This window comes from Trachymyrmex cornetzi, unplaced genomic scaffold (genome assembly GCF_001594075.2).
Source record: "Trachymyrmex cornetzi isolate Tcor2-1 unplaced genomic scaffold, Tcor1.1 scaffold47, whole genome shotgun sequence".
NCBI lineage: Eukaryota > Metazoa > Arthropoda > Insecta > Hymenoptera > Formicidae > Trachymyrmex > Trachymyrmex cornetzi.
Genome location: NW_017299509.1, coordinates 766,163 through 779,031, shown reverse-complemented (window position 1 = coordinate 779,031; position 12,869 = coordinate 766,163). Strand labels below are relative to the sequence as shown.

The 12,869-nt window shown below is 40.9% G+C and overlaps 1 protein-coding gene across 4 annotated transcripts; it reads left to right on the top strand.

Moving 5' to 3' along the window:
* The first annotated feature begins 3,344 nt into the window (after positions 1 to 3,344).
* Positions 3,345 to 12,782, top strand: LOC108765092 (uncharacterized). 4 transcript variants are annotated; one of them, XM_018513625.1, is made up of 8 exons: positions 3,345 to 3,542; positions 9,535 to 9,671; positions 9,887 to 10,011; positions 10,205 to 10,344; positions 11,099 to 11,310; positions 11,418 to 11,658; positions 12,162 to 12,406; positions 12,514 to 12,782. In XM_018513625.1, exons 1-8 carry the CDS (start codon positions 3,533 to 3,535, stop codon positions 12,742 to 12,744), a joined length of 1,341 nt encoding a protein of 446 aa, XP_018369127.1. In that variant the 5' UTR covers positions 3,345 to 3,532; the 3' UTR covers positions 12,745 to 12,782. The 4 variants fall into 4 exon arrangements, with proteins under 4 accessions (XP_018369127.1, XP_018369126.1, XP_018369128.1 ...); XM_018513624.1 differs by lacking the exon at positions 3,345 to 3,542 and having other exon boundaries at positions 9,501 to 9,671; XM_018513626.1 differs by lacking the exons at positions 3,345 to 3,542; positions 11,099 to 11,310; positions 11,418 to 11,658 and adding an exon at positions 10,667 to 10,696 and having other exon boundaries at positions 9,501 to 9,671.
* Positions 12,783 to 12,869: the final 87 nt, after the last annotated feature.

Sequence of the window (12,869 nt, the reverse complement as noted above, 5' to 3'; positions counted from 1 at the left end):
TGGCAATTTTTTTTATAAAAAATGTCTGATATAATATGAACGTAAGAGGAAAGTAATTTTTTATAGATTAAAATGAATTAATAAAATGAATTGTACGTCGTAAGTCCCGAGCGTCAACAGTCGCTTGAAATAGACAGTCGTAAATATTATTTAGTGCCATATATTGGCGAATTTTACGTATCGTACTACCTTGCGATATATTGAATATCTAATTATCTTATTATGTTGGTCACTTCGGACATTTTATCATGCATGCTCTCAGGAATTGCTCATTCATTCTTTCTATAAACTGTAAGATAACATCTTTTATCGCGACAATATTTTGTCGGTTGACTTTTATTTGTTGGCTATAAATATATTATAAATGTATGTATATGTATATTCTAACTATTGTTGGTGATGTGAGATATGATATGATATGTGCTTATATTTCGTAGTCTCAACTGTGATAGAAAGAAAGAGAGAAAGAGAGAGAGAGAGAGAGAGAGAGAGAGAAAGAAAAATAAAGTACCGTTTTATTTGCTTTCGTACTATAATATCCGGCTTTCTGTCACTCTCATTGCAAGTGTCCCTTTCGGTCCCACTTGAAAATGAGCTCTCGCTCTGGAAATCGAGCGAGGCTCTATTCCGAGATACGTCTGTACGAAAGGCTGCAAGGCCAGCGACCGCTCTGACTTTGGTGCTCACGGTCGGGACCAGTTTCAAGGGACGCCGGACGTGAGGAGGAAACCCGTATACAGAGATGCGACGCACGTGGAAACAACTGAGACTTCACCGCGATTCCTTGAAACTCCTTAACGCCCTAGAGCTATATGGGATTACGTCTCGCACGCTGCATTAACAAAGCGATAAAGTGGTACAATCGCCATGTAACAAGTGATTGAAAAACAGGATTGCGGATTATTTCTTAATACAACTCGTTTGAGAGCTTAAAAACTCGAGATTCTCTAGTCAGATATTTTTTAGCCATTAATTTTTTTTTAGATAAACCGATTCTGATTGAATATTTTAAATCTCGATCTCTCCATACACGCTTTAGCGTCGAGATCTCGTCGCATAGTTATGTTGCATAGTCTTGGTGCTTTTACGAGGCCCCCTCGGAACCGGTCAGTGCATCTGACGATGAACGTGTATTGTTGAATCTACCACACTTGTAGTTGAACAAGCTTAGTTCTTTCACCACTCGTATCAGGTTCTGAATAATATTTTGTCTAAGAGAGAAGCGTTGATAAATGAATGTACATAATTCATTTTCATATAACGATAAATATTTATTGATTGAGATTAATATTGGTAAAAGAATCATAGATGAGGTTATTTCGGCTTATAATTAATTATAAAATATGACATCCAAATTTATCACAGAGGATTAAGAAATGTTAAGCAACTGTTAATATTGTATACTACTATTCGAGATATCATCAATAATTTTCTATTTCTTTTATTACCTTCAAGACGTGGCTTTAATGTCAATGCATAAATTGCTGGTACAAAGCTGGTAATTGACGTCAATTGTCAGCTGTTAAGAAATGCGTTAGCAGCTTAGTTAATAGAGACGAGGTGCCGCCCCGCAATAACGAGATGCCTCTATGCCATTTTGCTGCAGTACGAGATTATACATTTCGTAATATCTTGAGCTTGCATACCAGTTCTTGTATATATCGTACGCAATTTTCAATACACTACGAATAAATTATTTTTAATAAAAAAACGCAATTAACGCATTATGTAATACTAATGAAGATTGTGTTACTGGAACGATAAGCGCGGTGTTGAAAGTATTTTTAAATATTTATGAGTTTTATAGTAAATATTTTTTAATTGCGAAAAAAGATTTTCATTTTCGAAAAATGTCATAGCAAAAACACTGACAAATCTATAATATACGTAAAGTATACTATAATATTTTTTTGTATGCAATATCTTTCAAGAATAATCCGGCGTGAAAATACTTTATTAGATTAATTGTTACACACGATTGGGTCATTCGTGTCCTATGAATTTTTTTTTAATACTAGAATAGTTACTGAATAACAGTTTCTATCCTTTCTTTTTTATCTGGTTCAGAGAAGTCTGCCGAAAATAACGTCAAAACATAACGTAGCAAAAGAAAACGCACCACGATCCTTAGATATTTGTAAGACGAACGAAACAAATAAATTTTATAACTTATGCATATTATATATATATATATATATATATGTATGTAAGAATCACTTAATAATTTTTGTATATGTGAAAATTAATTCAAGATACAAATGACCGATTGGTAATAAAGGATCAGAAAATGATCGTCTGTAGTTAGGGTAAAAAATCGATACCGGCATCTACATAAAATGAAAAGAAATTCTTGCTACAATATAGTAGTATACTTTTCAAACTGTAAGTTTCTTATGTATCTACAGAGGGTCAACACGGAGATTGGATCATGAGAATTTTTCAATAACAATAGCTGGTAACCGACGATCATTAACCGATTACTTACTATCCAACGATAACAATTATCTGCATGATCAGTTTTCCTTTCAAACTGTGCTTCCTTATCAAAATTAAATATAGTGCATAAAAAAGCGCATATGTTTTACAAATCGATTTGAATAATTCGTGTAAATTCAGTTGGAATTATTGACGAAGATTTAATGGCCAAACAGAACCGATGAAACTCGCGTCCCAATGAAAGTTTATTATTTCACAATTATTACCCTAATAGCACAGACCTCCAAGGGACATTCCAAAGAACATTCAGAGAATATCCCTATGTCCTAATAACGTTCACCACGAACGTCCCTCGAATAAAGTGTGCTATTAGAGTATTATGTATCGTCAAACCATCACGTCATATTTGCGAGACTGTTAAACAAATGGAAAGTTCATCTATTCGCCAGATGCAGTCCAAATGAAATCATCGACTATAATAATGACAATGACTGTGTGCCACTTGTTATCTGTTCCGCATAATGAATGTATAATACATGCATAAGCGCTCAATAATAATAATGATGTACTGTGAAAGTTAAATCGCGATATTGTGAATCACGTGATGAACTTTTACCGAGCAAACACAGTGCACGGCATAACATACGTGATCCAAATATAAGCTTATCATGTGGAAGATGATAATAAAACACGAGATCATTAATATCGGGGGCCATGATTTAGTCGTCACGCAATCGTATTTAGGTCTGGCAATTTTTTACGTCAATGCTAATCGGATCGGATCTCTTTGGAGGGGAGGATCTCGCAAACATCGCAAAGGACATCGAGCGGAACTCCATCCGCGGATCTACATCGCGTTGATCCGCGTGACTCATCTCGCTCATTAATTATCACTTGTATATAGCGACGTGTATACGCGTCACACCTGGACATCACGCATGCGCCAAGCTTGCCGGTAGTGCCGGCACATCGGTAAAGACGTCAACATTTCGCGCGCCGCGTCGCAGTACGAATTCCGTCTTCGTGGTGTGCACATTGTGCTCGTTTAGTCTTTTCTCTCGCTGGAGGATTTTACATATACAGTCGATAGAGCGACATGGCAGTCTGTAAGTTGATTTACTTTCGAAATTTTTTGCGCAAACTCACATTTCTTATACATTTGTTATATATATTGTATAGTGTTATTATTTATTATAATTAATATAACAATATTATGTAATCTTCTATTATGTTCTGTTATATATTAGACAATAATTATTATATAATTCTTATATATTTAAATAATTCAACCTCTATAAGCGTGTAAAATAAGAATAATTTACTATCTTTCTTGTTCCCTTTGACACAAATTTGTACGACTCCTGTCGCCATAACTGGTTTTGAAATCTATTCCATTATTCATTACTGCGCCTCTATTTCAAAGCAGCTATTTGACCGCGAAGGCTTTGATTCATACGGAAGCGTAACATTGCATAACGTTGTATAGCGCTAAATTGACATTGCTCCAAAACGAATAAAGGATTTCCGTGTGCCGTGTCAATATCTAAGATTCCATTTCGCGATCTTCGTACCCTTGTTGATCAGTATGCAATTTCGTTCATCGAGCTTACGGCCTAACGATCGGAAATAGAAAGAGTTTCCAGGCGGATGAAACAGTATCTTCTCTAAGAAGCTACTACGCTTTTCTTTACGAGAGATTCTCTCTAAATATAGAGCTGGGGCGCGGCTGCCGGTTTGACAAGCCGGCCGGCATCCCGATACTCTACGATCGTTCGAGCCATTCTTTGAAATTCTATGGACAATAATAAGACCCAACGCGAATAAAGCGTTCTGCAGCTACACACATCCCCAGCAAAATTGGCCTAGTTTCCACCGAGGGTTCGAACCGGATCAGAATGCAAGAACCAACCAACTACAGTCGAGTATTCCCCTGTTACAGTCGAATGATAGGGAAATGCTCGACTGTAATTGGTTGGTTCTAGCATTCTGATGCGGTTCGAACCTTCGGTGGAAACTAGGCCATTAATTCACCCTCCGAAAAAAAGTTCCAAAGAGAGGCAGGATTCCTTTCCATTCAGGATTTTCAGAACGTTCCGTGAAACGTTTAGAAACGATACGAATGGAAGTCGACGCCAAGGTATTTGCAGTCGTATGCTAAATTGCACGATAAACGACGATATGTGTATGTACATGCGCCGTATAGTTTTTAATGTGTTTACGTCGTCGCAAGGAAAACTTCTCGCTTTTTCACGCCAAAGTTTATCACAGGCGAGAATAAATGCGAGAAACTTGCACAGTTACTGCGGCGGGTAGGTATGATCGCGAAGGCAGCGAATGTGCGAGAGGTACATCTTGGATAATGTCCGAGGCGTGTAACGGCCTCACAGCTTGTGATCACGTCATAAGAATGCTATCCCTCCGCGTCCTTGTGTAATCCGACTTCCAGATTGCGTTTCGTAATGCTTGCCGCCTCCGAGGCCTCCGCATCATCCCGTCGCCCAGATTCATTTCCTGCCGCTCTTCCACTGCGTGAATTATCTTCACGGTCTGTTTCTCCAAAAAAATATTCGATTCTTCTATTAAATATATTCTTTAAAGTATACTCTGGGATCGACGCCACCGCGTCGTGTTTATGATGCTAGAACGTCTCATTCCTTTCGTTATCTTTTCATCTTTTGCGCTTCTCGTACATCTTTCTCGGATATAATTAAAACGGAATCCCTGGGAGCGTTTTGAAAATCTAGGAATAGACACTTTTCCCATTCATCTTACCGTGAAATTGAAGCAGTCTATCGCGTGGCTCTAATTACATTACACGTAACCTTCCCGCCGACCGGGCCCTTTCACGTCACGTCAACTTTTACCTTCGCGAAGTCGCACGGATGAAGCCTCGCCCGTCGAAGCTTTGAACTCATCGATCGTTTTTTTTTCGATCCCTCGAAACGAAATTTACGCGAAAATACGCGTCGTTTCTTTACTTACATAACCGGCGCGGCAGAAAGACAAGTTCGCGGACAAGTATCGTTCGAAAAACAAAGGAACTTTAAGATACCGTGCCAACAATTAAAAAAAACGTTCAATCACGAGTTACATAGATGATCGTTCAGGTTGTACAAATATTGTTAAAACATGCCTTGCGTCATTTAAGTCCCACAAAGGAAGCTCGGTCGTTCAGACCGGTGTAACATCACCGGGGAAAATTCGGTAAGGACGTACTCCGCATGAGAACAGGTGGCAGATTGGTACCGAGAGTGGCGTGGCACCTGTTATAGCCATGCACGTTTCAGCGGTTGCAGCAGAACGCGTTGCGCGTTGCAGGCCGTGGTCCACCTTGCCGGCGAAGCGACACCGACAGTTGCCATGCGAGGTCAATGGCAGCACGACGGCGAATGGCTCTACGAATAGTTCTACATACCGTTGCGTCGAGCTATCGACGGCGATTTACTGTACAGGATTAACCAGCGCGCGACTATTTAGCACGAAACCGCCAGGTCATTACGAAGATCATCTTTTTTCGCGCGCCAGCCAGATTCTGTCTCGTTCGTCGCTTTGTCTTGGTTGGAAGAAAAAGAAAAATTGTAAACCGGTCGCTCCACCCTGAAAGAAAAAATTGACTGCTGCAGCAAATTAGATGGTAAAATATGGCATAACATTTTTAATTGGTTGCAACAACCAATTTTTGGATGCTGCAGTCAATTGTTGGTTGTATTAGCCTATCCGCAATGTCAGTATAAGATTTCGATTGGCTAACGCAACCAAAAATTGGTTGCTACAGCCAATTAAAAATACTATGGCCATATTTAACCATCTAATTTGTTGCAGCAACCAATCTTTTCTTTCAGTGCATGAATTGAAATTAATGGGGTTTCTACAATAGTAAGCTCAAGTTTTAAACTGTAAGAAATCGACCAATCAATAGTCGCTTATTCTTCTCATATTTGACTGTGATTGGTCAATTTCTTACGGCTTGAGACTTAAAGTTTAGATAGTGGCTTGTGAAAAGAATTTTTCTTATAGAAAAACCACAAAGCTCGTAAAAATGAACCTATACAGCAATAAATTGCGTATCTAATTTCAATTCTTTGAAACTCGGAGCGATTGGTTTACAATTTTTCCTTTCTTTACTGGCACACTGGCTTCTTTTTCTTCTTTTATAAAGAAAAAGAAGATGAAACCGGTATGCTAATAGATTTCAATGGAGATAAATCTGAAGAGGACTTTGCCGAATGGAAACTCGCTCGCACGCGCGATGAGTGTAACCAGCGGCATTCGTAGTTGCGCAATGCGAATTGACTCAATGGCTCTAATTCTCGCGTTGTTATGTTAATTGGGGAAGAAGCACGACCCACATTACAGAAGCTAATCAATTTGCCACGCATTAAATTAACGCGATTTAAGCCATCGCGATCACAGGACTCGATGAGATCCCTTTCAACGATAGGAGGATTCTCAAGTTCAACACGGAAGGCTTAAACTCTCTCTCCTTCTCTGTCTCTGTTCTTGTTTGCATTCAAGAATTCTTTAAAATTTAATCACGTAATTATCAAAACAACACACTACGCAATTCGAAATAATTAGCTAATTATCAAAAGAGAGGCAGATAATTAGGGGAGATTTGATCAGCGTTCTGTCGGACGTTGCGAGCGCTCGATCTCCTTTCTTCCTTTCTTTCTCAGATGTCTTGGATGGACATATTAGAAGACCGTCGCGATTGTTCTGGATCGCGGACGTCGCGTAATGTGAAGTAATTGACATCGAAATAAGAATGACATCAGCACGGTGACATTAGACCTGGTATACGCTCGGTGGCGGCCTCGATTTTAGTATCGGCGACGTATATATATATATATTCGCCGCAACGAGTGCCCTAAGAGGGATCTGAATTTCTCGTGGCGAGGTCCATGCCAAGCCACCTCGTGCGATCCCCTTCCTCATTTACGATGCGTATGATGTCAGCGTTGTGAACTGACCGCGACACATACTCGCCTATAACTATTTATAATCGTTACGTTGTAGTTGGTGCCGCGTCGCTCTCGCGCACTATTCGATTTTCAAAGCGAACGAAATAGGAAAAATAAACGGAAAATATATAGAAAAAAAAGCTCTACGTCGTATTATCTTGTATTTCGTGCGACCTCGGAATTAATGGGCAGTTGTACCGCGATGCTCACGCACGTATCAACACTGCGAAGAAACTATAATGATGATAGTACTAATAGCATTCAAAGGCTGCCCGATTCTAATTCCTCGTCGGATCAAAATCGAGAAACGAAGAATTCAGAAGCGGAAGAGTAGGTAGTCATCAGAGTCCGACCGAAGCTTTTGCCGAAAGTGAACCGAAACACTATCGGCTATATGTCAATTTCAACCGAAACTGAAATCAAAATTAAAAAATAGGAATCCTATAAAGGCCATATGTATAGATAATGCCTATATCATACATTTTTTCTTCATAAATATCATGATTTATTGAAACAATAATAAATTTCGGCCGAAATCGAAAATCGAAATTTCGGTTGTGTATCAATTTTGGCCAAAGGATATAAGTACTTCTTCTTCATAAACATCATAATTTAATTATTTGGTCTGTTTTCTGTTCCTGCACTAGACTATTCTAGAACTCTCTTTCTCGCTTTAAACAAATTTCAAACGTATATCTATCTCACTTTAAGTTCCAAAAGTGTACATTGGTTTAGCCACAAAAACAGACCTATTGAAACAATAATTACACATATTAAAATTATTATTTATGAAGAAGAGCTATATGGTTTCAGTTGAAACTAACACGTAATAAGTGTTCGTTTTCAGTTTCGGTAAAAGTTTCGATCGGACTCTAATAACATCGATTGCCTTCTAAAACACTATCGGGATTTTTAGTATAGAATTATAAAAAAATGATGTCACTGGACTAAGAATAGCGATTTGTTCAGTTCTTAAATGGCATCTATAATCAGGTTTTAATGTGTAAAATTGAAGTTTAAGCCCACGTCATAAGAAATTGACCAATCATAATCGAATAAAGAAAATAATCGACTATGATTGATCAGATTTTACGCCGTTTAAGGTTTAAATTTAAACTTAAATTTTACGCCTTAAAATCTCATTATAGATGTTGTTTTACGGCGAATGGATCTCGGCAGAAAATTACGTTTCGCTTATTTAACACATCATGGACGAGTATTTATGACCTCGTAATTCGATCGACTCGGAAATGCGGAAGGTGATTTTAAAACCTTGCGTGCGCGTATCGAAATTATCGATATGTCTATTTTTACGACCGATTAACTTTATGCAATACTTTTTAAATATACAAAAAAATTAATTATAATTCTTTTTGGAAAAATAGATAATAATTTAAATCATACACTGAAAGAAGAGATTGGCTGCTGCAGCAAATTAGATGGTAAAATATGGCATATCATTTTTAATTGGTTGCAACAGCCAATTTTTTGATGCTGCAGCCAATTGTTGGTTGTATTAGCCTATCCTCAATGTCAGTATAAGATTTCGATTGGCTAACGCAACCAAAAATTGGTTGCTACAGCCAACTAAAAAATGCTATGCCATATTTAACCATCTAATTTGCTGCAGCAACCAATCTTTTCTTTCAGTGTGCCCGTTATGTGGCCCGATTACGCTGAATGACCTTTCCGGAGCCTATCATTAAAACTTACGATCGAATTGTGAAATGTAACAATAAGCCACGTGCAATGATTATCACCACCAACGTGCGATATTGATCGAATCCTGCGCTGTCCTACTTTCTTGACCGCTTGCCGAACTGCTACAGGTCGGTCTGGCGTCGAGATGTCTCGATATTCGGTATCGACGCGTCTCCGCGATGCGGAAAACACCCATAATGGCTGTTCTAGAATGTGCTTTTTGTTTCCTGGTTCTTGCTTCTTGATGAAAAAGGCAAGAGACAAACAGAGACAAACAGCAAGAAACAGGAAACAAAAAGCACATTGTAGAACAGCCATAATAATATTAAGTAATCAGCTCGCCAGTCGACTGCGACCTCGGCTGATTTGTCACGAGCAGCACTCGATCTGATTTATACTGCAGCTTCTTGAAGCTTAATGCGATTTTCTTTTCTAGCGCTTAACACCGAGGACAAATTGGAGTATCATTTCTACCCCGTAACAGCCGGGCAAATTCAATTTCGGATAAAAGCGCCGAACGATGCCCACGTCGCCCTTACCACGGGACCTCAGGAAGGGGATCCGATGTACGAGGTAAGATTTCGTTTTGCACCTTCCCGCGTTTTATTACCCAGGAGGATGCCTGAGTAGCGGCGGATATCCTTTCGAGCCGTAGATCCTATCGGAGTCTGGCTTGTACGACGAACCTCGGCTCCATGACGGCGCACAAAAGCGCCGTCGCGCGTCGTAGTAATTAAATCCGTAATGCAACGGAGCGTTTAATTTGAAGACTGTGTTTCTCTCTTCAGGTCTTCATCGGAGGTTGGAACAACAGCAAGTCCGTCGTGCGCAAGAATAGAACCAAGCCGGAAGTAGCGGAAACGGAAACGCCCGGCGTTCTGAGCGCGGATGAATATCGCGGCTTCTGGATCAGGTAGGCGCTTTATAATAATAAAAAAAAAATCGCCAGATTTATTATAATTAAAAAGTCGTTGAGCTTAATAGTACGTTGTTATTGTGCTTTAACTCGCTACAAGTCTATGTCGTACGAATCCAAAGGGTCCTACATAATTAGTTGGATATTTTATATACTTATTATTCTTTAATTCGCTTTACAAAACCCACAGGTGGGACAACGGAGTTCTTACGGTGGGCAAAGAAGGCGAGTCAGATCCTTTCCTGAGCTACGCCGACCCGGAACCATTCGGGATAGGTTACTTCGGCGTTTGCACCGGCTGGGGTGCAACCGGTGAATGGCTCATCGAAGGTAGGAAGTCAGAACTCTTCCCTGCACCCGCGATCTAACGATACACTTCTTCTTGCCAGATTTCCATTTCGTAATCGTCAGTAGCTTTCCCCTCGTAATCTCCACCTTATATTTTACAGATTATAACAGTAGACATCGGTAGTTACAACAGGTAGAAAAATAATTAAGAGAACGAGACTCTTGTAATTAGACTGTCTCTAATAGATTGATCAGTGCCTGTATTTCCTATATTTCTGTAGATAAGATTGATCACTTTCTGATTTTCTCTGATGATTCTCTTTTTGGTATCCTTTCGGATTGTGGCATCGCGGCACTCGCACAGCCATATGCTGCGGCGGCGGTTACGGTGGGCGTACGTAATGTATTGAGCAAAGAAAATTCACGAGATCCATGCAAGAGCGTGACGTAGTCGCACGTGGCGTCCCAGTAGATTATGCTTTTCTGCTCGTTAATTCTGCCCGAGTATACGTTTGATGCTTTCCTAGCACGTGTTACCTGTCCCCATCACGTGTGATCGACGCTGAATTAAGAACGTTTCTTTTTCACGGAGACTCGTCCCTGTGTGGCTCTTAACGGATCCAAGAAAAAACGCAGCGTGTTTATTAATTCATTGCGTCGATATGCACAGCACGTCCGGCTATGATAAATCAGGGAAACTTGCACGAACAGGAATCGCTCGGTCACTAGTTACCCATATTAGTACGGCAAGGGTTAAATTGATAATTGTTTTTTAATCTTTTTTACGTTCGATAAGGTCGCAAACCTTTGAACACCCCTAACAAGCTACAATACAAGTTTCACGCCGTACGAAGCGGCTCGGTGCTGATCGACGTGAAAGCTATGAGCAATGGGCACATCGCGCTGACCGACCGGAAGGGAGAGTCGAGTCCCATGTACGAGATCATGCTCGGCGGGTGGGAAAACAAGGCGTCGGCTATTAGATACGATCGCAAACAGCCCGATAAGGTTCGAAACGATTTCGTTAATTCGTGTCAGATTAATTTAAGCGTTAAACGGAACGGCGTACTCAACGTACGTTATGCTTTCACGTGGGAAATTTTACGGTCCGTTAGGTTCGCGTGGACACGCCGAGTCTTCTCACCGATCGCGAGCACAAGAGATTCTCGATCACGTGGCTCGAGGGCCTCATCACGGTCAGATCAGGCGGTCCAAGCGGCCCCGTCCTCATGGAATGGCGAGACCCGAACCCTATTGGCGTGAGCTATGTGGGGGTGCGCACCGGTTGGGGCGCGACCGGAAACTGGAAGCTCCGTTTCGAACATTATCCCGCAGTTCCTACCGCTCAAAAGAAATGTAATGATCTCTCTGAACGTCTCCGGCGTTTCCGAGATCGGCGTCCTCTCTGATCGTGATTGATAAACTCGGGTCGACGCGATCTCGGGACCACCGAGCGATATGTTCTATTACGCTTGATTGCGACGTTAAATCTGTATTATTACACCTTCACGCACACGCATATATATGTTGAAACCTGGCTTTTAGAAATTTTTTCCTGCAGGATTAAATTGCTCGAAGCGCTAAATTTTTTTCCGTTATTTTTGTTAACTCTGTGTCACTTTATTCAAGCATTTTCTGATAACGCATGCTCTGTTAACCGCATGATGGAATAAAAAATCACTTTTGCACGCATATTGGTAAATTGGATATGGCTTGATTGGAATGAGGATGAATGGGACCTGCATTTTATTATTTTTCGATTACATCACAGTTTATATTTTTCTTTTTTTACGTCGTGCCAACGCAATATTATGATTCCATAATGTTTCATGTTACTAACAATAAGGACGTAATTATAGATCCTAGCACGACGCCGTCCGCGCCGGCGGAAGTCCGTGGACTCGACGCGGGAAGCGTGTGCTGGTGCGACGCGTCCGGCGGGATGGTACCACCCGACGCGGTCGAGGGTGGACAGGACGAGGAGCCTCTGTTCGTCGGTAGGGCTCATCACGAGGGTGCCCTCATCCCCGGCAAGGTGAAGCCCGGTCATTCCGTCTGCTACGTCGCCTGGGGCGGCGCGGAACATGGAAAAACCGATTACCAGGTGAGTAACAGATAGAGATAGTAATCGAAAACGTATAAAAGAACCGATTGAATAGACAAAGTGCGATTATTCCCAGTTTAAAAAACGTTCCCATTGCACTTCCGCAGGTCCTTTGCGGCTGCAAACCCACTTGGGTGCCGGTAAGTGGCGGCAACATCCCGCCGAATGCGATTCCGGGAGGCGAGACCGAAGATGGCGAGCCGCTATTCGTTGGCCGTGTACACCACGAGGGTACCGTGACCATCGGCAAGGTGCAACCATCGCACAACGTGTGTTACATACCTTTCGCCGGTTCCGAGATTGCCTCCTCTGAATATGAGGTCATGGTCGGACAATAATCGTCCCGAGAGATCCTGTGGTTATGAAAAGAGAAATCCACGATGGGGATTCGTCACCGACTTATTGGCAGTTCTGCGAAGAGGATAGCAAAGCTTAGAACTTTAAACGACAATTTCAACAATAA